General features: G+C 29.7%; 4 protein-coding genes across 22 annotated transcripts; 2 read left to right on the top strand and 2 right to left on the bottom strand.

Moving 5' to 3' along the window:
* Positions 1-161: 161 nt before the first annotated feature.
* Positions 162-2,121, top strand: Taf8 (TBP-associated factor 8). The gene is made up of 5 exons (XM_029318633.2): positions 162-357; positions 917-1,203; positions 1,304-1,454; positions 1,572-1,715; positions 1,810-2,121. Exons 1-5 carry the CDS (start codon positions 228-230, stop codon positions 1,974-1,976), a joined length of 879 nt encoding a protein of 292 aa, XP_029174466.1. The 5' UTR covers positions 162-227; the 3' UTR covers positions 1,977-2,121.
* Vinc (vinculin) lies at positions 2,082-14,520 on the bottom strand. 9 transcript variants are annotated; one of them, XM_029317713.2, is made up of 20 exons: positions 14,180-14,520; positions 12,786-12,893; positions 12,523-12,668; positions 12,166-12,442; positions 11,885-12,085; positions 11,567-11,807; positions 11,222-11,454; positions 11,024-11,044; positions 10,236-10,602; positions 9,466-9,894; positions 9,063-9,154; positions 8,891-8,984; positions 8,144-8,185; positions 7,641-7,712; positions 6,965-6,991; positions 6,444-6,568; positions 6,107-6,346; positions 5,531-5,621; positions 5,273-5,308; positions 2,082-3,970 (listed from the first exon to the last, which is right to left on the bottom strand). In XM_029317713.2, the coding sequence occupies exons 1-20, from the start codon at positions 14,234-14,236 to the stop codon at positions 3,801-3,803; spliced, it is 3,069 nt and encodes a 1,022-aa protein (XP_029173546.1). In that variant the 5' UTR covers positions 14,237-14,520; the 3' UTR covers positions 2,082-3,800. The 9 variants fall into 9 exon arrangements, with proteins under 9 accessions (XP_029173546.1, XP_029173686.1, XP_029173885.1 ...); XM_029317853.2 differs by lacking the exon at positions 6,965-6,991; XM_029318052.2 differs by lacking the exon at positions 7,641-7,712.
* Positions 14,521-15,344: 824 nt separating this feature from the next.
* On the bottom strand, positions 15,345-19,265 carry l(3)07882 (Nucleolar protein 14 homolog l(3)07882). Of its 4 annotated transcripts, none has more exons than XM_085484163.1 (6): positions 19,182-19,265; positions 17,259-19,044; positions 17,046-17,175; positions 16,526-16,693; positions 15,952-16,439; positions 15,345-15,749 (listed from the first exon to the last, which is right to left on the bottom strand). In XM_085484163.1, exons 2-6 carry the CDS (start codon positions 19,025-19,027, stop codon positions 15,503-15,505), a joined length of 2,802 nt encoding a protein of 933 aa, XP_085340289.1. In that variant the 5' UTR covers positions 19,028-19,044; positions 19,182-19,265; the 3' UTR covers positions 15,345-15,502. The 4 variants fall into 4 exon arrangements, with proteins under 4 accessions (XP_085340289.1, XP_085340291.1, XP_085340290.1 ...); XM_085484165.1 differs by having other exon boundaries at positions 17,259-19,066; positions 19,144-19,249; XM_085484164.1 differs by having other exon boundaries at positions 19,144-19,249.
* A 535-nt stretch (positions 19,266-19,800) lies between these two features.
* LOC114942260 (E3 ubiquitin-protein ligase MARCHF5) lies at positions 19,801-24,301 on the top strand. Of its 8 annotated transcripts, none has more exons than XM_085484173.1 (7): positions 19,801-20,054; positions 20,983-21,088; positions 21,494-21,665; positions 21,860-22,068; positions 22,270-22,615; positions 22,856-23,024; positions 23,253-24,301. In XM_085484173.1, exons 2-7 carry the CDS (start codon positions 21,019-21,021, stop codon positions 23,403-23,405), a joined length of 1,119 nt encoding a protein of 372 aa, XP_085340299.1. In that variant the 5' UTR covers positions 19,801-20,054; positions 20,983-21,018; the 3' UTR covers positions 23,406-24,301. The 8 variants fall into 8 exon arrangements, with proteins under 8 accessions (XP_085340299.1, XP_085340298.1, XP_085340293.1 ...); XM_085484172.1 differs by having other exon boundaries at positions 19,806-20,038; positions 20,983-21,193; XM_085484167.1 differs by having other exon boundaries at positions 19,807-20,043; positions 20,983-21,193.
* The last annotated feature ends 774 nt before the right edge of the window (positions 24,302-25,075 follow it).

The raw sequence follows: 25,075 nt of genomic DNA, 5'->3' as shown, positions 1-25,075 counted from the left end.
GGTTGTCAGATAGGAAATTTACATAGGTTTCTAGATTTAGAACTAGATTCAGAATTGTTTTTCTCGAGTGCACATGTGCGAGGATTCAGTCGTCCAATCAGAACAAAGAACTCTCCGCTCCTTTTTTTCTCAATTCATCAAACCTCACTTCGAGTAGAATTCCGAACGCAATCCAAAATCCAATATGGTTGTTCGAGTCGGCGATTCGAAGTTTATCCAACATCGAAATGGATGCACAAACTGTCAATACCCGAAGAAAAATCTTGAATCAAGTGGTTTGCAGCATCTTAGTGGAATGTAGCTATGACACGTGTGATAAACAAGCGCTGGAAACACTCACCGAAATGTTGCAATCATGTAAGAGGCTGTTAAAAATGTTTAAACTTCTATAACCTATCACTTTTAAAAAAGTATAATTAAACAATGTACAAAAACTCCATTTTTTTATAATTTTTCGAAAGAACATTTATTTATCAATTATTATATCCAATAATTACATTCCACACAGTTTCAACAGCAAATGAGTTTTTAAACATTAATATTTTTTTAGACACTGAGGTATATCATTATAGATTTTTTATTTGATGTTCAAACTTTGTGTGATAATATTCTGAAAAACATAAACTTATATTCGATACTTTATACATTGTATTATTAAATGAGTCAAATAACTAAAATTATTAAAAAACAAATAGCATTTTAAGAATCTACTTGCACATCCTATATATATGGATTGTGAAAATATAAAACATTGTAGATCAATGAATATGATAGATTAATTCTTTAGATTTTAATTAAAAATCTAGATTCTTTATTTCTGTAATAACTTTCTATTCACTTTTTGAATTCAATTTTTATAAATTTATATCTTCATCTTGTGTGCGCAAATCATTTATTTTCTTCTCACAAATTACAGTTATTGTGGAAACTGGAGCATCAGCAAGAAATTATTGTGAACTTTCCGGGAGAACAGAGCCTCTCATAGCAGATGTAATATTGGCATTAATCAATATGGGCATGAAAATAGATAACATAGAAACTTATGCAAGAAGACAAAACAGAACGGTTTTACCAGCTCTTCAACAACAGACACAATCAAAACAATTGAATATCTTGCAAGCTGGTGTTAAGCAAGGTCATCCACCGCATATACCAAATTATTTGCCACCTTTTCCCGATCCACATGCATATATCAGAACTCCGGTGAGTATTAATTAATTATATTTATACTTTTTTTATTTACTTGCAAATTATTGAAACAAATATTGCAATACATAAAGATTCAATAATGTAAATATTGCAGACACATAAACAACCAGTAACAGAATATGAAGCAATAAGAGAAAAGGTGGCAACACAAAAACGGGATATTGAAAGAGCTTTAACAAGGTTCATTGCTAAAACTGGAGAAACGCATAGTTTATTTCTCACAGAGGATAACAGCATGTTTCCCTGTAAGCAAGTTGTCACTTATATGAAATTAATATAAGTTTATTTTAATTATATGTATATATATGTACAACAAGAGAGAGAAGAAAGTATATATTTACATATATTTTCTTTGTTTTTAGTAATATCTTGTAAACCGCAATTCCCGAGTTATATCTCTGCTCTTTTACCTCAAGATCAAATATTTGAGCCAGATTCAGATTTTCAATTTGAATCAAATCCAGTGAAAAAGAAAAAAGAGCAAGAAGGCAAAGAGCAAGAGGAAGGTATACTTGTTTTGTGATATACATCATAATGAAATATATTTGAAATAAATGTACAGTTTAAATCTAATATAACATGATGTGAACTTGTTTTTAGGTAATCAAACGCAAAACGAAAATATAGAACAAAATGGCGAAACTGCCACCCAACAAGACGTTATAGACAATCCATATCTAAGACCAGGAAAGATGCCTAAAAATAAAATTCCAGGCACAACAATACCCGGACAACAATCTGCCAAAAGAGAAGGGGTCGAATCTTAGTATTGTAATTAGTGTATAGTTTAATATGTATAATAATATAATATATATGTAAATTTTTTATATTTAATGTTACATAAAACGTGAAATAAAAAATAAGAATACAAATTATGTATATGTATATAATAAAAGTTATTTTTATTATAAATGTGGTTACACAAAAGTATTTTCAGATACATTTATTATCTGTTGCGGGGAATTAATATGTATCGTAACATTCCGTATTATCAATTTTTAAAAATTTATCTATACTATGTTATATATTAAAATCACTTGAAATATATAATTAGATTTACTTTCCGTTACATAGCAATATTGCTTAGGTCAATATTGCACATATTAGCACCTTACAAAAAAAAAGATATGAGAGTACAAAGCTAAAAATATTGAAAAAGTTGGTATTATAATTGCTGCATACAATTTATATAAAAAATAGATTTTTCATTGTATTAAATACGATTTCCAGCATCAAGCGTCTAAGTTTATTCTATCTGAAATACTTGATAATTTATAAATATCTGATTGACATCACTGTTCTTTTAAAAGAACAGTGTACAGCATTGATGAATGGTACATTCACCAAAAAATACATATTTATATAATTGATGCTATCAATGTCATATTTTTTAAAACAATTTAAAGAATGTTACAAATAATACATTTTTTAAATATTATTTTAATAAATATTATTGTTGTGAGTATATTTATATACTAACATATTAAAAATATTAAAGATAATTCAGATTATATAAACTTAGATAACTTTACTGTGTACACAGAGTGCTATTTAATGTACTAGTATAATTTTATAAGTGTGATTATATTTATTACTTATTTTGTAAAAATATAACTTTTTAATCGTGTGTATGTGTGTAAACGCACACGCACGATAATATTTTATTCAATAAAGAGAAGTAAGAATGTTTTACTTATGGATATACCTGACATTTTTCTCAGTTTACCTTATTTAATATTTCAAAAAAATTGTTACGAATGTGATTTGTATATATATTCGAAGTCTTGCTTAAACAATATTTAAATTCGGATTAAGCGATTAATACAAATTGTATATAGAAGTGCGCTTTTCTATTATGATTATACATTACTATGGTCATATGTATAATTACTATTGTTATGATAATACGGTCAAATGAAAAGTTCTCGGCCTAACAAGGAAAACACTTTTTGGTTCAAAATTATTTTTATTTCCAAATTTTATCTCCATCTTTGTATAATGCCTAGAACTTTTCATCCAATTATCGTATTGTTTTTAATATATATGTAAAGCATAAATAATCTTTTTCATTTAAAATAATGAACTACGAGATCAAAGATTAGTTTTCACTCTATGCTGCATGATGCTTATAATTAGAAAGTTAAAAACTTTATTATGCTGAATTATTTCATTAAACATTATAAAGTAAATTAATTGAATGCTATAAAATTCATAAACAATGATAAGATAAATATTAGTTATTGCTGCTTATCTACTTAAAAAGAAGTTGTGCGTTATAAAACACGTGATCATTCATATTGCTTTCCTCTATAAAAACATCTTGATAAAAAATCTATTAAGTAAGCAAAAAAATAGATTACAATATAAAACAAAATAAAAAATCGATGAATCAACTTTAAAACATGAAGCATAATAATAATTAGTACTCTCTCTTGCAAAAATTATAATATATATATATATATATATATAGTTAATATTTTTAATATATTAAAATTATAGGAAAATTTCTACTAATAATGTATACATGAACACGAAGCAAAATCTTGCACCTACTTCTCGTACCTTGATTCTTCATCTTCATCCATCATAGTTTAATATTGGTACCATGGCTGACGACGCACCCAGCGTAGTTTCATACCAGAAGCGGTGCGAATCTTTATGCTAGCGCATTCTGCTGCACGCACAGTTTCCTTCACGCTTTGCATAAGATTCTGAGCGTTTCCAACAAGCATGTCCGTCGCTTCCTGATCTTCTTCCGTACCTGCGTATACATATTACAAAAATAACTATTAGATTTTGATGAAAAAATAATTTTCCGATACATCAATATATATTTGTTAAGACATACAGATTTTTTCTATAAATTTTTCTACAATTGTTATTTTTCTACAGCTAATTAATATAATAATTGTCACTATATCTGTTATTAGATTTGTAAAATTATATTTGTAATTGTAATTCATAGATATCTAATGTACTAAATAGCAATCTTGAAAATAGGTGGATAATATATAATTATATTTTTACTCGAAGCTACTTGATGTTTTCTATGTTAGAAATGCATTATTTTTTCTAACGAATATTTTATTAAGTGCTAGGATGAAAGAAGCTTTACTATTTACTGTAAAATGTGTAATGTGTGTAATTTACATGCACTGTACGATTAATTACTGCTTAATCAGGAAACTAGATGCATATTAAGTATCTAGAATGTATTTACTGTGCATATAAAAATTACATTGAAAGAAAATTCTTCATAATTACTATGGCTCGAAACTTTTATAGATGAGTTTTATGTATGAATGCTTTATACAAATTATGTATTGCTTTAGCTAGCAAATATATGCGAGCGCTAGTAATTATGTAAAAAAAGTAATTAATTAAATTAAAAAAAAAATACATGCATGAATAAAAATAAAAACACATGTATTTCGGAGCAAAGACTAATGATTGCTCGGAGGAAACTTCCATGAAAGTAGCATGAATCATTTGATTTCGAATGTCTGCTTACCACAATATGTACAAATGATAAATCGTGAATTGCAATTGTAGGAATTGATAATAATGAAATGTGTATTATAGATCGAAATACATAATATATTGATATTTAATATGTAGAAAATATGGATAGTACTATATTGAATAATTTGCTATCTAAAAATTTGCTATAAAATTTTATAATCCACTTACTGCAGCCAATCAATTCATCTACACCACGATGAGCAGACGTATACCAACGCGGCATATACCATTCAAAGTTCAAATAAAATATCAAAATCATTAGCCTATTCATAAAAATTGCTAAGTTAATGTATTGCTACGTAAATATAAATTTGCCGGAGTTTCTGTTTCAAATATATACGTATATATCAACATTGGATAACAGTGTTTATCACTTTTTCACATTCCTCTTCAAGGAAAAAGTATAGGAGCTGCATGCATTTCGATGCTGTGTGAAAATCAATCGATATCAAATTTTTAAAAGAACGAAATAAACGCCACCAAAAGAGAAAGAGAGATAAATAGACGATAACATTAAGCACAACTTTGTAACTTCTTTTACCATAAAGCATCAGCTCTTCCCAGGTCGGGAGTGTCTCTATATACAAAGGATTTAATTTTTCTTTATTAATACATTAGTTCTCACACATGTTTTTTCTGTTAAGCAATGTTTTCTCGGAAGATTATATGATCCCAAAGAGAGAAATAATCATCAATAGATATTTCTTAATAAATTAGCTTGGCAGAGTCGCGATCTTTTTCTCTAAAATATACTCGGATATGTAAATATATATGTAAAATGAGATACAGGATACTGTACCTTGTGCCCCGAGCATAGTGGCTTTTACCGTAGACAGGATCTTCAGTTGTGTTCCGATAGTGGGTATACGCTCGCAAACTTGAAGAAGATTCTGAAGAAAGAAACCATTAAGCAAGTACAAGATTAGATTTTTATATAACAAATTTTATAATAAATAAAAATTATAGATAATAGATACATAGAGAGAAATTTGTGTTATATTTTATCGCAAAATTCACTACAAATTTTATCATGTTTGATAATAAGAAAATTACCATACTGCATATTAAAATGATTATGAACAATTAAAGATTGAAAATATTTTATATTATGCTACATTATAAAATTTATATAAAATATGTTATATGTTTATTACTTTTTTGGTATCTATTCTATTAAGAGTCATAAGTTTTTAATATATTTAAAAATTAATGAAACATGTTTTATATAAAGCTTACAATTTCTTTTTGTGGCGAATATTAATCAGATAAATTCTTATAAAATTCTTCCAATACCAATATTGTTCCACGATTACCATGAATTTCAAGATAAAAAGAGAAAATTCTCTCTGTAGAGTTCAACAGTATTTACACGTACCGTGCGAATACGTTTGTCAGTGCACTCCCTGGCTAGTTCTTTCGCGAGACGAGTCACTTCCTGGGAAGCTTCCGCAATCGCTTTGGCGCAGGCGATGAGGTCTCGTTTATTGCCACCCTCGCCTCTTACCAGACCGGATAATCTGCCCATTAATATAGCCATCTTCTTCGCCGCTGCGATAATCTCGTTATCCTTGCTCGACCATTGTCGTACTTCTTGATGTAAACCATGAGCAGCCATCTATACAACAAGTATAAATATAACTCGTGTTCGATTAGTTTTACGACTTGTTGTATGTATATAGATACGGATCAAGCGCAGAACATTTTTCTTTTACCATTATCGGTTGATTGGGTTGGGGAGCGTGCATGAACATTTCTTCCTCGTCGTCCGTCTCGGGAGGTGGAGGCCTCGGAGGTGCAACATCGACTCCTGGCAAAGGTGGGCGGGGAGGTGCCACTTCTGTACACAAGAAATAAATAAATGTTATCTCAATAAAATTTTATACAATATTTCCTCTTTTTCGTCGTACATAAAAATCTAAACCAATCTGTTACAAACACTCATAACAGAAAAGGATCTGTTAAAATGTATCACACTGTTATGCATTATCTCAAAATATGTAATTAATCTTCGCTGAAAACAATCACAAATAATGTGTAAAATAAATATAAGCCAACTATTGTAAATGTAATTTACAATTTTCACAATAATTAATAATATTATTTATTAAAGGTACAGCCAAACGATTATTTCACTAACGATTTTTTTATTAATATACAGATGCTCTGTATATTAGTAAACAAAAATATTGATGAATGAAATATCATAAGAGTAGAAAAACGTTTGGATAATTACCATCATCAATATTATAATTGTAATAACCTGGTGATCCATGTAGCATTAAAAACAGAAATGCATATCACATTAAAATGAGATAAATTGGACATGTTATGGAAAATGCTTCTACATGCATGTAATTAAATGTTATATTAACATCATGCTCTACTTGGATATAAAAATCAACCATTTTTTATCAGTAATCAATACTTTATATCAATAAGTAATATTATATTAGTTTTTCTATATTCTATTATTATAATAAATATCAATTATATAAAGATATAATAAGTTAAAAATTAATGTATTTAATGCCCAAAATTGTTAATATTATCTGTAACATAATAATGATGACTATGAATCACTAATATTATTGCAAAAAATCGCATGATTGAGCAAAATGCAGCTTAATTCATCCAATACACATATAAGATAGAAATTTATATGAAAAATATTTCTTTTATACAAATATATAATAAAACTTGTGATTATTGATCATGTATGTATTATATTGCGAATAATATTCTTTTTTCTAGACTTGGACATATATTGCATTATAATCATATTCGTAACGTTTTACTTAATATACAGTACGAGCTTTATCTTCAGCCACTGCATGCTTTATAACAGGAAACATTAAAAAACATGAAAAAAAAACAATAATTTATGGGGCCACAGAATTTTTATAGATTACCTCCGTCGTGAATTGATTTTTCTAACTCGTTGTCAGAAGCCAGTTCTTGATATAAAAGATCGGGATTCTCTACTAATTGGAGCAAATATAATTAATCTTATAGTCTGGCATTGCAATAAATCTAACAGTCTTTTTCTTGTCATCACTCTAATCTGCATTTTACATATGATAAAAATGAACACGAGAAAATATTAATATAATGGATTTTATCGATTATAATATAGCATGTTATAGCTTCTCTTCATAAATAACGAGTTTAATTGAAAAAATGTCATAAATAAAAGAGAGCAAGCATAAAAAACAGATTATATGATATATATACATATGTATATGTTTATATATATATATATAACTTTATGTTATATATTTGTTTTTATAATACCATAGACTTCTCGTTAAATTATATTAATTCAGTCTTCTCATTAAATTATTTTTATATAATTTATCTGTAAAATGATATAACAAACAATCATGCATAAATCATTTCATGCTGAAAAAGATACCTTTAGGTTTGGAGTAATTATATTTGACTGGAATTTGTTCATCTGTAAAAGATATATTATAGATACACTTTTTTTGTTAATATATTATTTATAAATTGATATTGCGTATCTTTGATTTCCTAATGCAATGTTTTATATAATGTCTTTAGTTTTATTTATAATCTTATCAAAATGCTTTTAACTTTAGAAAAATTTGTAAAATATCATTTATAAAATTTGTAAATATGTAGAAAAATCTATAAAAAAAAATATAAAACCTATTCTTTATAGAAATGGTATTATAAGAAAACAAATAATGATTTATTATATCTAATGTGACAAATAAAAATTAGATGACTTTGATAGCCAGTATAATAAAATGTGTACTTTATAATGCAAACATTCTATTTCATATTTATACAACTATTATTTTAATATCTACATATTTAAATAATAGTTTTTAGGTATATGCAAAAACACAAAGTTTTTATTAGTGAAATGATATAAAAAATATATTCTAATCGATTTTTCTCTAAAACCTACATAAATTATAGAATTATATAACAAATTACTAAAAATAAGTAAAATAAAGAAGTATAATAAAAAAGAATACTTAAAAAAGTATCATAAATTAGCTATTTCCTCATAAGAAAATTTTTAAATTGGTTAATCACAAAATAATCATGAATGTTTCCGTTTTGACTAATAGAAACCATATCTTTAATGATTATTCCTAATTTCTAGAAATATTTCATATTAAAAACTCACCATCATTAATGTGTAACTGTGACATTTCCAGAGGCGGTACCAAATCCGGTTGAATTACAATGGCTTTACGAACTTGCCCGACGGTGGCTAACAGCTAAGAGAACATAGCATTAAAAATACTTATTATATTATATTATAATTTTTATGAAATATACTAGAATAAGATACATACTGCGCGATTACTTTCTCTCCAACGTGATACTGCACCGCTGTCATTGATGTTCATTGCCACTAATTTAGCATCCTGAACCATTGGAGCAACACCTATTAAATATAATAAAATTATTTAATAATAGATTAATAAAAATTTTGAAAAATATATTTTTTAAATTTTATATTTGCAAATTTTTATAAATTTTTCTATATTTTCTATAATTCTACGTCTCTTGTGAGAAATTTAAATCAAACAAATGCATAGTAAAAGACGAATATTTTTTTCTACCAATTGTTCATTGAAATTCAAATTACAAGGAAGAGTTGCAGTTTTTATTTTCATATGTGTATTATTAATATATATTAATAATTATATTAAGCTAAGGAAATTAAAAAAAACAAATATGTAATAGAGCACTCACTGTTTTGAAGAACATCCGTGGCGTGATTTACTCTTTGTATGAAAGCCGGGTCTTCGCTATTATCGCTTTCCTGTTTCGCTACGAGTATAACTCGATTCGCGAGACGCGCAATAGACGCCGTGTTATCGACCATCTTCTGCGGATGAGCTTTGGCGATGGCTTCCTCGCAAAGGAACGTATGTTTCTGCATCTGTTCCTCGGAAGTTCTGATAAAATCGCCACTGTCAGTCGCCTCGTCGCACAGTGCTCGCGCTCTCTGCATCGTCTCTGCATATTGCTGGCGCAAATTTTCGAAGTGCTCATCCGCAGCTTTGCTATCCGGATAAGTCATGCGAATTCGTCCAGCGTTGATCAATTGCGGCGTCAGAGATTCTACTTGCGAGGCACTGGCAGCTAACGCTTCGGCCAGCTTCTTATTTCCTCCGCTTCCTATAATAATAAATGTTAAATTCTTCAAAATTTGTAATCTTTCAAAAAAGGAAAAATATGAAAAAAAAGATAAAAATTATTTCTTAAAAAAAAGCGAACTATTCTCAATTCTTTATTCAGTTTACTCAAATTTTGTAAACAAATTTTCCTGAGAATTCCCTGATAAAAATAAAAATAAAAAATAATTTATTGTAAACGTCTCAGAAAATACTAATTTATTAAAAAATTAATTATTTATTAATTTATTATGTAATTATTTATTAAAAGATTATTATTATTTATTATTTTTAAAGAATTAAAAGAATCGAATTGAATTTTTTACGATATAAAAAAATATATACCGCCAGCCGCGACCATCCTTGCCGTTTTGGCCGCTCTATTCGAGAACGTCTGCAGCGTACAAGTCTTATCGTTGAAGTTTTGATCGCGTCCTGGTGTGCCTGTAGGTGCTAAAACGGCGTCCGTGAATTGTTTCAGGGGTGTTGTGATGTCAATGAAGTCCTCGACGACGCGAGACACGACGGCCTGTTGTATCCTGTTCTTCAATTCGTAGAGCTTATGGGACAGCTGTCGGGCGATTTCCTGAGCGCGTGGAGTATTGCCCTGACCGTGAGCGCAGAGATCGGCGAGCTGATGCGACAAGTTGTCCACCTCGTCGCACAATTGCAAAATCTCCGCTTTATGTATACCTGGCAGACCCTCGGCCACCTATTTTTTTCGAACATAAGATTGTCGATGATGGTAAAAATTGTTAAGCCTCTTAGAAAAATAATTGATATACAGAGCGTCAGAGGCATCGCGAATTTTCTCTCGATAATTTAAATTCGTATAAACAGAATTAATAGCAAGAGCTTTAAATAAAATGTTAAAATAAAATTCTATTTAAACTTACATTTGTGACATTTTAATTTTAATGCATAACGAGTATTTAAAAATTCTGCTTGTCTTAATAAATATCTTTCACGTGGATGGTTAAATAATATAAAATAAGAAACAATTAAAGGCTTGTTATCAAAATCATTGGACAAAAATACGCGGTACTCAGAACGCTTTGCATAGCTCATCTGCCTATAGTATTAATAACACATTACATTGTGTGAGAACATAACGGAAGTATTTCCACACTCACATTTGCTATAGGTTGCTCATTCTTTCTATGCGCAGCATTGAAGATATTAAGCATTATAGAGTGAAAATGTGACTGATTTGAAATATAAAAGAAATCGACTACAATAACGCGCTACTAGATGTATATATTTCAGATATATATGATAAATGTTCAAAAATAATGAAAAAAGAAAAGTTATAAGAATTAATTACATCGTACCTTTTTGCCTTCGTGTATTATTAAAGCTATAGCCCTTTTACCGAGTCCCTTGTCATCGTGCTGTGGATTCAGAAGCCACTTGTTCGCTTGTTCTAATCGACCTGCCACTGTGTGTGCCGTCTGTGCAGTTCCCGATTTATCTGCTGCCACCAAAGCGGACGCTACCGAGCCGCGGAGCTCGTTCAATTTCTCTTTAATACCGCGTGCTAAGGCTTCCGCTTGAGGTGTAGTACCTTTATAAATACAGATGATTAATTACATTGAGTCTTGAAGATATACTGATGCATATAATATTTTTATAATACACAATTGCAACATGTAAATCTTGTAAAGCTGGAAAGGAACCTTTTTCATTTTGACGCAGTTCACAAAGAGCATCAGTCATAGTAACAATCTGAGAAGCTAATTTAGACATAGGTTCCGCTTGGGATGGAGGTAGATAACGTTCTGCTAGACGCGACGCTTGTTCTATTATTTGACGAAGGCTCTTTTCTCCTACGCCACCTCTTAGAGCTAATCCATCGTCCAGCCAATCGTAAGCTGCTCGTATTCTGGATTCTATAGCACTCTGAGCCTTTTTCAGCACCTAATAATAATAAAATTATGTTATATTTTATTGTTTCAGTAAGCTATAATCAAACATCAAGATGAAAAACAACTAACAGTCAACTGATCTGCTTCCCATTCCTCTTCATCGTATGTAGTTAATTGCAACACTCGAATAATTTCATTCAATTCATCGGACATTCTACCAGATAAGTAGTTGCGATTTTCTGCCGCTTCATCCGCACCTTTTCCACCTTGTGAAATAATATGGATGAAAATCTTCATGGAGCAGATCAGAATAGGAGCAAGTGTTTTGACCTACAAGTCAACAATTTATTATTAAATATAGTCGTGTAACATGTTAAAAATGATATTAACATTTATCACATTATATTTACTTGGTCTAGGCAGCGCACTAATATCTCTCTGTGAACTTGATGCGTCAGCTCCTTCTCACGAGCGCTCACTTCTCTTGATACCTTGCTAAGGCATGGACTTAAATTCTTAAGAAAATGTACCAAATCCTCCATTGTTTCGATAACTTCGGTAACAGCCAGATAATCTAATACACGTTTGCATTCCCGTATAATCTTTCGTACTTCACTCTCGTCGAAACAAAGGAGCAAGGAACTGGTGCCTTGCAAAATACCACGTGATCCCTCTATAAGTTTTTTCCTAAAATGAAAAATACACCATAAGTTTGTTAAATACATCAAATTCAATTAGTAATTTCATATGAGTTTCATAAATCGTACCTAGCAGGACCTGAATATGGATCCTGCTTCAGCATGGCTGATGCTTCCTCCAAAAGACGAGAAGCACCTTCTACACGTTGAAGGGCCGCAGGCATATCTTGTTTGAGCAATGCATCATCAGATGAATTTATTGTTTCCTTTCCAACCTGTAGAAATATATAGTAATAAAAAATTAAATATAAAATAATACTGATTAAAAAAATAAAAGGTTGAATAATATTTTTAATATCTAAGTTTTGGTTTTATGTATAATATAAACTCACTTTAACAAGATTGGTCACAGCCATACTGACGGCCTGTACAGGCCGCCCCAAATCTGGCATTGCATTTCCATCTTCAGCTTCTTCATGTAAAATGACAAGTCTTGAGACCTGTAAGAGATAAATAATTATTAATAAAATTGTTGATAAATATTTTGGTTCAAATAGTTCAAAGATGCAAAAAAGTAAAGAGAATTTCTATAATTTTAATTTATATTAATATATATAACATATATATCAAATATATTTAACTTTCCAAAAGTAAAAATTGTTTGACTTGTATAGTCAAAAATAGTTTTTAACTTCTTGTACAATGTTTTAATTAATATATCAAATTTATAATACTTTCTATAATTATATATCATGTACAAATATATTTGACAATTCAATTTTCATAATTCAAGTCTTTCTTTAATTATTTTTAGAATTTTTTCAACAATTAATATACAATAAAAATAAAATTTTATAATTTTTATTTTATTAATTTAGTTATTGCAATAATAATATAAAATTATTTTCAGATGCAAAATTTGCAGTTTTTTTATAAATTTGTATACATATTATCAGGTGTGGATCCTGTATATTAAATTATAATTAGATAAAAGTAACGCATATACTTTTTTAATATGTATTTTTTTAAAATGGCAAAAATATATGCATATTCGAATGAAGCATACAAAAGTATATATTGAAATATGAGATGAAACAACTGGTTCATTAATATCATGTGTTAGTATGCGTGAATGTGTGGGATGCTGTGCGTAACACCAGCATGTCCTTTTTTGGAGATGTTGGACTAATAATGTAAGGACTCATCTTTCTGCATGCATCACATCTAAAGGGATTGAATTTCATTTCAGAAAACTGTGTGATACCGTCTGAAAGATGGATTTAGTAGCCCTGTCCTATATACAGAGTATGATGTCATAGTTCTATATAAAGCTTTCTTGATGAAATAAGAGGATTACTCTGTAAATTTCACTTGCGATAAACAGCGTTCCGGGCATCAAACTCTGCCAAACGTGGTTACGTGGATTTTTATCGACATTAATAACAATAACAACTTTTTATAACAAACATATTAAGCGAACAGTAAAATATTTTCACAGAAGCTTTAAATAAAGCAGACAGAATAGCCCTGATATATTTATCACACATAAAATTGTCAAATATAAAACAATACTTATTTATTTTATAACTGAATTTGTTTATTTAACAAAAAGAAATATATATTTTTCGAATATTTCTTGAGAATAAAATGTTTTCGCTGTTAAATAAATAAAGAAATTTTTCGAAAATTCAGAAGACAAATTTTTTGAGCGAGAAAATTTTTTTCTCGCTAAAAATAAATAAAAATTAATGCGGGGCCGCATAATCTTGATAATCATTTGAATTACCTGCTGAGCCACTGGTTCGAGAATACTCTCGATAGTTTTGGTATGGAAGACAGGCATTTTTTAATCGCTTCTTATTACGACGTGTAAAGAGCAACGAGAGAAGAGGGAAGAATTAAAAATGAGTCCGTCGAGTCGCGCGAGAAATAACTCGAGATAAGAATTAAAAGGCTTCAAGATGGTGAATTTAGGTAACACCCATCCCGGGCGAGCGCGATCCGTCAACTGCCGTCAACCTCCAGAGTTTTCACTTTACATCGCGAATCGTACTCGGAATTATTTATATGTGTGCGTTTACACATCGTGTATGTATATATATGTATACAGCGACGAATCATCCGCGACTAAAAAGAACGAACGAATGAGCGCGAGGAAACACAGGGCTGTAGCTTGCACATCTTTGTGAAAATAGTTTTTAACTTCTTTGCACAATGTTTTAAATAATATATTAAATTTATAATACTTTTTCTTCTATTATTGTACATTATGTACAAATATATTCTGACAATTTAATTTTCATAATTCAAGTTTTTTAAAATTATTTTTTAAATTTTTTCGAGCAATTAATATATAATAAAAAATAAAATTTTATAATTTTTGTTTTGTTTATTTAGTTAGTGCAATAATAATATGATTATTTTCAGATACAAAATTTGCAATTTGTCATACAAATATAAACGTTACTTATTTATTTTCTAACTGAATTTGTTTTATGTATTACAAGATGTTATGTTCTGTGGAAATCGAAAATTTGAAGAGAATTGTAAAAGAAATTAATAGGATAAATTGAATGTACTTAAAGCTCGAGATTTGAGAAACAAAACAAAAGGAAGGATTTTATCTTTTCCTCTCTCCTTTTCTCTTTAATAATAAAAAAATCATACTCTTATATCTCTCCTTTTTTATATATCATATAATGCTGATAATATTGTTGATATAGAAACTGTTCTATTCTTATTATATAATAAAATATAATAAAAATATAGATATAAAAATAAAATAAAGCTATAAAAAAATATAAAAAGAAGTTAAAATTATATATAATGAATAAATATGAGAGAGAAAAGTTTGTGCTTTATATAAACAAATTTTTTTAGATGCTACTATTAAAATTATGGAAATTCATCCAATTTATAGTGACAAACATCATATAAATATAAATTCAAAATTAATTAAAAATTGTCTTTTTATGTATTCATATTACGTTGTTTATGTACATAATATTTATTGCATTACATCGCTCAATATAGTACATATATACACGTGTAAAAAATGTGTATATAAAAACTTTAATCTTTTGTGTTTTCGTACATACATTTTCTCATTTTATTTTTTCTTTTTCATCTTTTTAAATTCATGTTGCTGCGTCGCAGCCTCGCTGAAAATTTCGTTTACTTTGCGTTTGCGTTCAGCATCGCTCATAATCTGTTGCGCAATTTGTACTTTAGATAAAAATTCTCGATCTCTCCTTATCTCGCGAACAGCGCCTTTAAATTCTCTCTTGTACTTGTGTAACAATTTCTCTCTTTCTGCTTTTTCTTTTGACATCGGTCTATGGTGCTTTCCATCATATCTGTAATAACATATTTTAATAAATATCGCGTGTATAATATTATAAATAAATATAATAAATCTTTAATTATATATATATATATATATATATATATATATATTAATCTAAAAATATATATGATAAAAAAAGCTATATTTTTTAATAAATTCAAAAATTGTAAAATTAATAAATTAAATAAAAGAAAGATGTATAAAATAATTACACTGTCATTATTTTTGGTTCGTATGTCCTTAAAGGTTTCGGCCTTTTCTTCTCGAATACGATATAATTCAATTTCTTGCTTTGTAAAAGTTTGAGATCCTTCCGTAGTTGTTTTATGTGGCTTCTTACGTTTTGTGGATATTTCTTGAATTTATTTATCTTTAATAATTTATAGATAGGCTCAAATATTGAATATGCCGCTTCTAATTCTTGAAGCTGATTTTTAAATTCTATAACTAGATTTATTGCAGTCAATAAAGCTTTTATTCTAAATTCATCATCTAATTCATCATAGACTAAATCACTCGCAAACATATTTGCGCCATTTGGATCAATTGTGATTTCAATGTTATCGATCACTAGAACTTTACAGACTGCTTTAAATGGTGGTATAATCTTCACTTTTTCTGTCGACTCTGTCGCTGTGTATATAATCCCTCGTAAAAAATTGATCACCGAGGGTGCAAATCGTTTGCTTAATACTGTATACTGTAAATTTCAAAAATATTTACAATGATATATCTCTTCAATTATACATTGTAATAATAAGTGTAAAACAAATTAACTGTATTTACCTCTAAAATAAGTGTGCTTATAAAAAGACCTTTTGAAATATCACTTCGATATTTTTTAATATGAGCTCTCAGTAGTATTTCTGACATAAATACTAAACAAGGAGTCACAATAGGATGTCTGAAGTCCGATGTCGGAAACAGCAAAGACACTAATTTAAACAATATAAGCTGAAACCAACAAAAACACATTATATGAGTATGTGTGCATATAGGAAGAGTAAAAAGTGTCTGTGTAAAAAAATATATAATGTAACATGATAAAAACATTTTGTGTAAGCTATAGGATTTTTTAACTATAAATATTACACAAATATATAATGGTACATCATAGATTGTTAACTTTTTAATTCATTCTATTTGAAAACTAAAATCTACGCATCTTTTTAGATATTAAATATTTTTTTTATTTTTGAATTATTTAAAAGTATGAAAATTCATATAACTATACATTTACATAATATATATTTATAAATAAAAGAAAATAGAATTAGTTAAAGACATTTTGTATATAATCTCTTACCGTATCCACACCAGGATATCTTTTTTTATTTTTTGCAAATTTTTCATACTTCTCCTCAAGCACTTCTTTTACATAAGTTTTGGTATTTTCTGGACTTAAATGTGCTAGATCATAAAGGTAAGGGCACAATCTAGAATAAAAGTTATAAATAAGCAATGTAACATATACTTAAAATTAGTAAGAATATAAATTATAAATATAAATTATTTTTACCTGTCAAAGATTTGAAAGCATTTAACTAGATCATCGGCATTCTTCATTGCAGAAGCGCAATTATTTATATGTTGTAACAAATATGCAAATAGATTTAACATTTTCTCTTTGTTTTTACCATTTAATGTCCAATGATTACATTTTATAATACGATCTACAATAACTGATTGATAATCTGCATTATGATGCTTTAATAATTTTTCTAATTCTTCAAAGCTCTCTGGTGCATTATATGTGTAAGGCAATTCTTTTCGCGCCTTCTCCATGATTTCTTTTCGTTTCAAAAGATCATTTCTTATCTCCTTTTTTCTATCTTTATCAGATAAATTTTGTACATCTGTACTGCTATTGTTCTGTTTCAATATTGATTTGGGACTGTCCAATTGATTCATATGTGTTTTACCTTTGGTCAGATTATCAGCAAATTTTACATGTTTTTTAATAGTTTTATTTTCTTCATCTTCGCTAGATGAATCAGATACTTTTAAATCTAATAAGCTATCTTCAGATTCTTCCTCATCTAATTCATTTCCAATTTTTAAATTTTTGTTATCTACATCTATTTCAGATTCAATTTCAACTTTAGACGATTCTGAACATATGCTTTCCTGATCCTCACTATTATCTTTCCTTGTGTTTATTTTTTTTTCTGCAATGCTCTCTGATTTAATACTTGTCTGTTCATCATTAATATCATCGTCATTAGCTTCGTTATTGTCACTATCCTCTTCATTGCTGTCATTAGCATCATTATCCCCTGAATTATCATCATCATTATCCACTGAATTCTTATCATCATTATTATCATCATTATCATCAACAACAGTTTCTAGCATAAAACCATCATCAAGATCATCAGCAGATTTATGCTTAAATTGATTATTAGTATCCGATACAAATCCTTTCATTCTTGCCACTCGGTCAGCCTCAAGTGCTTCCAATCTTTCCTTCTCTTCTTGAACAATTTCTTCCTCGGATTTTAATTTTTCTGTCGGATTACCCCTAGCTTCAAAGATCAATTGTCTCACGGCAATATCATAAGCATCAGCTTTCGCATCTTTCGTCTCTGTAGCATCTTCCATCAACTTCTTGGAAGCAGACATAATAGGCAGGAGATCCTTCCATTCAGAATCAAGTTTCTCTGTCAGATCTATCGTTTGCTCGCGTATCTTCTGCTTCTCCGCCTTTCGTTTCTTCGATTCCGCAATCAGCTGATCAATCAAATCCTTTCTGGATAAAGCAGAGTCTGGTTTCGACAAAACTCCTCCGCCAAAGTGAGCTTCCTCCACAAAGTGTCTATCCAGCTTCCCGCTAGTGTTTTCATCATCGCTGAAATCGTCGTCGCTCTTAGGATCATCGAACTTCTCGATCTCCTCGAGGGTCTGACCCCTATGGGTCAACACCTCGTCGTCGTTCAAGTTAAAGATGCTCTTCTTCTTATGCATCTTCATGCGTTCCATGGTAAATCTCGCCATCGCCTTGTCATCCACGCTCATGGTGGAATCCCTCTCGCCTATGCGTTTGTCCAGGAAGACGTTGTCTTTGTTCTTTAACTTGTACTCTTGAAGAAGAGTTTGCTTGCGCTTGTTGATGGCTTTCGCCCTCGATACTCCTGGAAGACCGCGATCATTATTCTTCCTTCGACCCAGGACATTCTGCTTGTCCCGATTAATCTGCACTTCAAACGGATTTAATTGTTTTACATCCTTTTGAGCCCGCTTCTGCTGCGCGAAATCGGACAGGTTCTTCTTCTTCTTAGCCTTAACCATTTTATACGAGGACAGTTCTGCAATGACAGATTACGCCAACTTTATCATGCGCAAAAATCAGACTGGCTTAATGTCTTGTATCGTCATTAATAATTTAAATAAAAAATATACAGTACATTATTATATATATCGAATATTAATATTATATTCTCACGTGGGTGAAATTTAGTGACATAACCTTCGACAAAAACACGGCATCGTCGACAAAATGTTGCCCACACTAAAATCACTAGATGTACATCTTCTTCTTCATCTAGTGACTTCACCATGATTTACAAATTTTCTAGATAGTCGTGTACGCGAAATATCGATCGAGACGATTGACGCGACATTTTCGGCACGACGCAGTAGCGTGGAATGCGCTGCGCGCGCAGATGGGGAGGGAGAAGGAGTGGGGATAGAACAAGAGAGGGGAGGAGTGGGGGGAATGGAATGCGGTGCGAAGGTGACAGCTGACGCATTGATGGCGCATTATTATTTCGATCGATTTGTTTTAATTAAAAACTTATTAATCTTACGATGTTCGAAAAAAATCTTACGTTTTAGACTCTAAAATATTGCTAGCTAAAGTCACTAAAAAGCCAGCTTTTCTATTGGATGTCGAAAAATTTATTGAAAATAATATTAATTCACCAAAGTGAGCTCGTGAATAATAAAAAATAACTTGAATGAAAATCGGTGCGAATTTGGAACATACTTGACATTCGCAGCTTTTACCGATTATTATTTTCGTAATTAGAAGTCAACGAAACGGAGAATTCTGATTGGTTAATTCCTTTGTGCATTTTGCGTTTTCGCCTTTATGCGAATCCGTAATTAATAGAAAGTCACCGTATATCTAGTGACTTTACATTCGGAATTCGCCCGTCACTCTTGCCGATCCTTTATCAAGGATAAATTCATCTTGCCTATAAAGTCGAAATCTCCTGCTTCATATCCACATAAATAGAAGAAACGAGGATACAAGGATGAATAAAAAAATCTTGCAATAGTGTTAGCTGAAAATATCGAGTGAGGCATGTGTGCGGTATATATACACATATATACATATATATATATATATATATATAAACACTCATTGACAAAATTACTTCAATATTCCAGTCGCGTTGTCGTTCGACGAAATGTATACAAACGTTTACGGGAGAGCATTTTTTTTCTTTTCCTTTCTTCTTTTTCTTTGCACTCTTTGAAGCGCCACGATTTTTTGCACTGTCATATCTCGACCGAATTTGGGGACACTCGCAAAATAATACTGACAATTTTATGCTCGTAGGCTCGACGTGTCCCGATAATTTAAACGTTTTTTATTGTGCATTCACTTAATTTTTTTTGCTCGTCCAACGAGAGACCATCGCGCTCGACAGATCACTACGATCACTTTATTATCAAGGTGAAAAGTCCCCGATGTGTGTTTTTCCCTTCGTATTAATCACTCGCTTTATATAAGTATATATATTTCGTTCGTTTAGATCGCATTTGTTAATTGCGTTACATAAAGCGTCAAGATTAGAGAAAGACCTGTCGCGGTGAATAATTATTGATGAAGAAATCGAAACCGTCCGTAAAATTAAACGTTGCATAATGGACATTCGTGATTTATGCACAGCATGCGCGAAAACTTTCGTAAGATTAATCGTTTTTGCGTGATAAAGTGTTAAAACGTAGTTTGTGCGCGACACGAAAATCCTTGGCTGGTTTATAATTTTCAGAATTAAAACGCGGCTGTGTATAATTTTATAGTGTACAGATATGAAGAATGTATGAATAATTATTGGAAGTCAATCTGATTAACTTTCTCCTTGGAAAAAAAATATATTAAAATGCAAATTTATTTAAAATTTCTATATAATTTTTTACTTTCGAGAAGTCTATGAAAAAAATATAATGATTTAATGATTAAAATGTATTAATAATATATAAATGTATAAATAATATTTTAATGTATTTTTAAGATGGTGATGAGCTTGTGAATGCTTTGCTGAATCACGATGTCGGACGATATGCCGCATATCTCATATGGACTCGACAGTCGTGGAAGAATAGTGCGAATAGAATCAGGTATAACCAGAGCGAACATCAGACGTCTTCCAAGTATAGAGGAAGCTCTAAGGAGACTTAGTACAAATCTGAGAGCCGATAGACAACTAAGCGAGCCCAGTAATGGTAATATATAGCCAAAGCAATATTCTATGAGATTTGCAACTTGGAGACACTTAGAGTTGCTTTGATTAAACTTGTTGATTAACTTGATCGCTCCATTTACTGGGATAGAATTGTCCGTACACAACTTTTCGACTATATTTATTGTTCTTAATCTCCATTTTCATGTGTTAGACAAGAAAAAATTATTAGTTGTATCTAATTATTAATAAAGTACAAGTATTATTTGATAAGTTAGTTATCGAGTAAGTTAACTAGAGTTTAGTTAAAGTAACTTTAACTTTTTATTTTTTCTTTTTATAGCAGAAGTATCTGATCCTCAAGTAGCACGAATGGCATCATTGGAGGATGAAAGTTCTCAGAATGCATATGATGATACAACAACAGATCAAGAACTGTCCGTCGACATCACTGATGGAGCATCCTCTCCGAATCAAATCACATCTAGCGTGCCATCATTAACTCCGGAAGAAGAGTAAGTTTATCTGAAATAGTCAAGTAATAATAGCGTAAAGTAATATGCTCCATTTATGATCCTGATTTGATAGTTTGACATGACTGGAAAATATATTTTTATATCATATTTTTCAGTTTTTTATTCTTTAAATTTATAACAAATTGTTTATTACTGTATAATTGTTTCATATTAACAGTAATCTCTTTATCTAGCAAGCGATACTGTTGGGTATGCTTTGCAACCGATGAAGATGATGCAACTGCAGCGTGGGTTAAACCATGTCATTGCAGAGGTACTACAAAGTGGGTTCATCAGGGTTGCATACAGAGATGGGTCGATGAGAAGCAGAAGGGTCATGCTGGGCATGCTGTGGCCTGCCCGCAATGCAACACAGAATATATTATAGTTTATCCAAACATGGGTGAGTACATACTAATCAATAGCATAGGCTGCGTTCCCTTTGACATTTTCAGCGCTATAAGCATCTTTTGTCTTTGTTGCATATCGAATATCAAACGAAGACATAAGATGCGTATAGCACTGAAAGCGTCCAAAGGGAATGTAGCCATAATCATATAATTTAGAAACATAAGCATCTCATTTATATCCTTTGTGCATGTAGTGTATGGTACGTGCAAATCAATTGCAGGTCCATTAGTGGTAGTACTTGACACGATTGATGCTGTTATCTTCCGAGTATGTCCTTTCATTGCTGCTGGTATAGTAGTCGGATCCATATATTGGACAGCTGTGACTTATGGTGCAGTTACTGTTATGCAAGTGGTCGGTCACAAGGACGGCCTTATCATGATGGAGCAGGCCGATCCTTTAGTTTTACTAGTTGGCTTACCAACTATCCCAATTATGTTAGTTCTGGGAAAAATGCTTCGATGGGAAGATCAAGCTCTTAGTTTTTTAAGACGTCATGCATCCAAGGTTCCTATTTTAAGGCATTTTCTACCAAGTAGGTTCGTATTAATGATGTTATTCTCGATACAATTTATACTTTATAGTAAAAAGGAGTAAAATTTAATTTCAATTTTAGAATAGAATAGCTTTTTCAAATATTTAGTGTATTTTAAATAGTATATGTCATGAATATATACAACATAAAAAACAGCGAAAAGAAAACAAAGTATTCAGTAAAGTTCAAAATAAAAATTATAAAAGAATAATTTTAAATTATCAAAAATGTATGACTGTTACAGTTATTCCGATGAGGATACAAGTATGCAATCTGAAGATATACCACCAATGAACGATCCAGTGTCCGCAACGCGTGTTCTTTGTGGTGCGCTTTTATTGCCAACTATCGCCAGTTTATGTGGAAGATTATTCTTCGAAAGCATAAACTCTAACTTTCAAAGAACATTGTTGGTATGTATTGTTACAATTACAATATTGCGAAAATAATAAAAGAAGAAAATTTTTGCGAATGACATAGATATAATAATCTCATGTCATTAAAATTACTATCATGTCATTATTATTTCTTATAGTACCTTGTGTTTAAATTACTACATTATAATCTATCAACTTCTATAAATAGTACTGTAAACGTGTGTGTATAATAGTATATAATTTCACATTTTTTTATATTTATAGGGCGGTGTAGCCTTTATAACGATAAAAGGTGCATTCAAGATTTACCACAAGCAACAACAATACAAGAGACAATGTCAACGTCGTGTAATGGATTATACGGAGAACAATGTAGCATTATATAGACGGCAAGACCCCGAAAGTGATCGAAGTTAAGTAAATTCTCAACGAATATTCAAATGCCAATTAATTAATAATGCATATAATTTTTCAAATGTAAAGCAGCTTAACTTTCTAGCAGCATTTGAGTATAAAAAAATTTGACATCTCTCTTCAGTGTCATATATATGATCATAATACAGGTGTGAAATAACGGAGACAGAGTTGTGTGTATATATATATATATGATTATATAAAAATAAGAATTGTATATGAGCAGTGTCTCACAGTGGTTAGTTTAGGATTATATTTTCTAAAAAGGTGAAGGATGTTGAATACAAATGACATCTCCTTTAAATCAACATTTAAAGGGGGGAAATACTTTTTAATAATTATTAAACCGATAATACTTTCTGCAATCTTCCTTCTATGATATATGAAAATTGAAATAATTATACGATTCTTTCTTTGCCCGCGTATTAGAGAATCATCTAGCTTTAATTAATCTCTTAGAGAGATTATTATTGGATTTTTCATATTATCATAAAGTGTACAAGAAGCAAGTACTATCACGGGAAAAGAATTAATTGACAAATTGCTATGACAAATATTTGTTATTTATAACTCTTTACTGTGACTTTACTCTAGACTTGTGTATATATATGTATATGCTTGCAACACACATTCATACATATATACACAACACATATAAATAATATATGTATATATTTACACATACATATATATTATTTATATTATATATCTACATATACATATATATTTACACGTACATATATATAAATATATATATATATATATATCTATATATAAGTCTACATTATTAGAAGTAAGATTTATAGGCTATATTTTGTAATCTAATTTCTCACATGTAAATGCTATTATGAAATAACTTGTAGCAAATATAAAAAAATTATAAATATCTGCTTACAGTGCTTACAGTGTTACATCTTTAAAGTATTTTATTTTTACAGTATTTACAGCTTTACAGTATTACATCTTTAACAAAATTTGTTCCTTTATATATTTTATTTTGTAATGGTGCTATTAAGATGAATCGTGATATTCAAAATCGCAAATATTCAAGTATGTGTATATATATTCAATAATCACATAAAGATTGTTTGAATGTTCTAATTCTAATTAACTCATTGATATAAAAAGAAAAAAGAATTTCAAGTAATGAACATTTTATAATATACTTCCATGTGAAAGAGTGTATTTTATTATTTTATTTTACATTATTTTTCAGATAAAAATTCCCTTATACAAGTATTACAATATACAATATAATATATTAATATAATATAACTATAATATATATATATATATAATATATTATATTTATATACTTGTACATAAGAGATATCCGTATGTAAGAGAATCTTTTGTTTGGAAAATAATGTGAAGTACATTATATAATATATTTGATTTCCTAATAACTTAATATATAAATTGTATTCTTGCAAAATAAATAAAGATAACCAAATAGTATGGAGATAGTCCAATAATTGAATACTTACAAGTTTACTTTGTAAATAAGATTACAAGAAATGTTAATTAATTTTTTGACTGTTTAATTGAAAATCTGAATAAACTAGATGTAAATATTACAAGTAAATAAATCAATATAGTTAGCATTGAATATTATTAAACACAACTAAATTGTAGAATTTCTAGGAAAATAAGTTTTTAAAGGAATGTAATTT

Source organism: Nylanderia fulva, unplaced genomic scaffold, assembly GCF_048542155.1.
Source record: "Nylanderia fulva isolate GAGA-0341 unplaced genomic scaffold, ASM4854215v1 Scaffold3, whole genome shotgun sequence".
Classification (NCBI taxonomy): Eukaryota; Metazoa; Arthropoda; class Insecta; order Hymenoptera; family Formicidae; genus Nylanderia; species Nylanderia fulva.
Note: the sequence above shows the minus strand (reverse complement) of the source record. Positions and strands in the feature narration are given on the sequence as shown.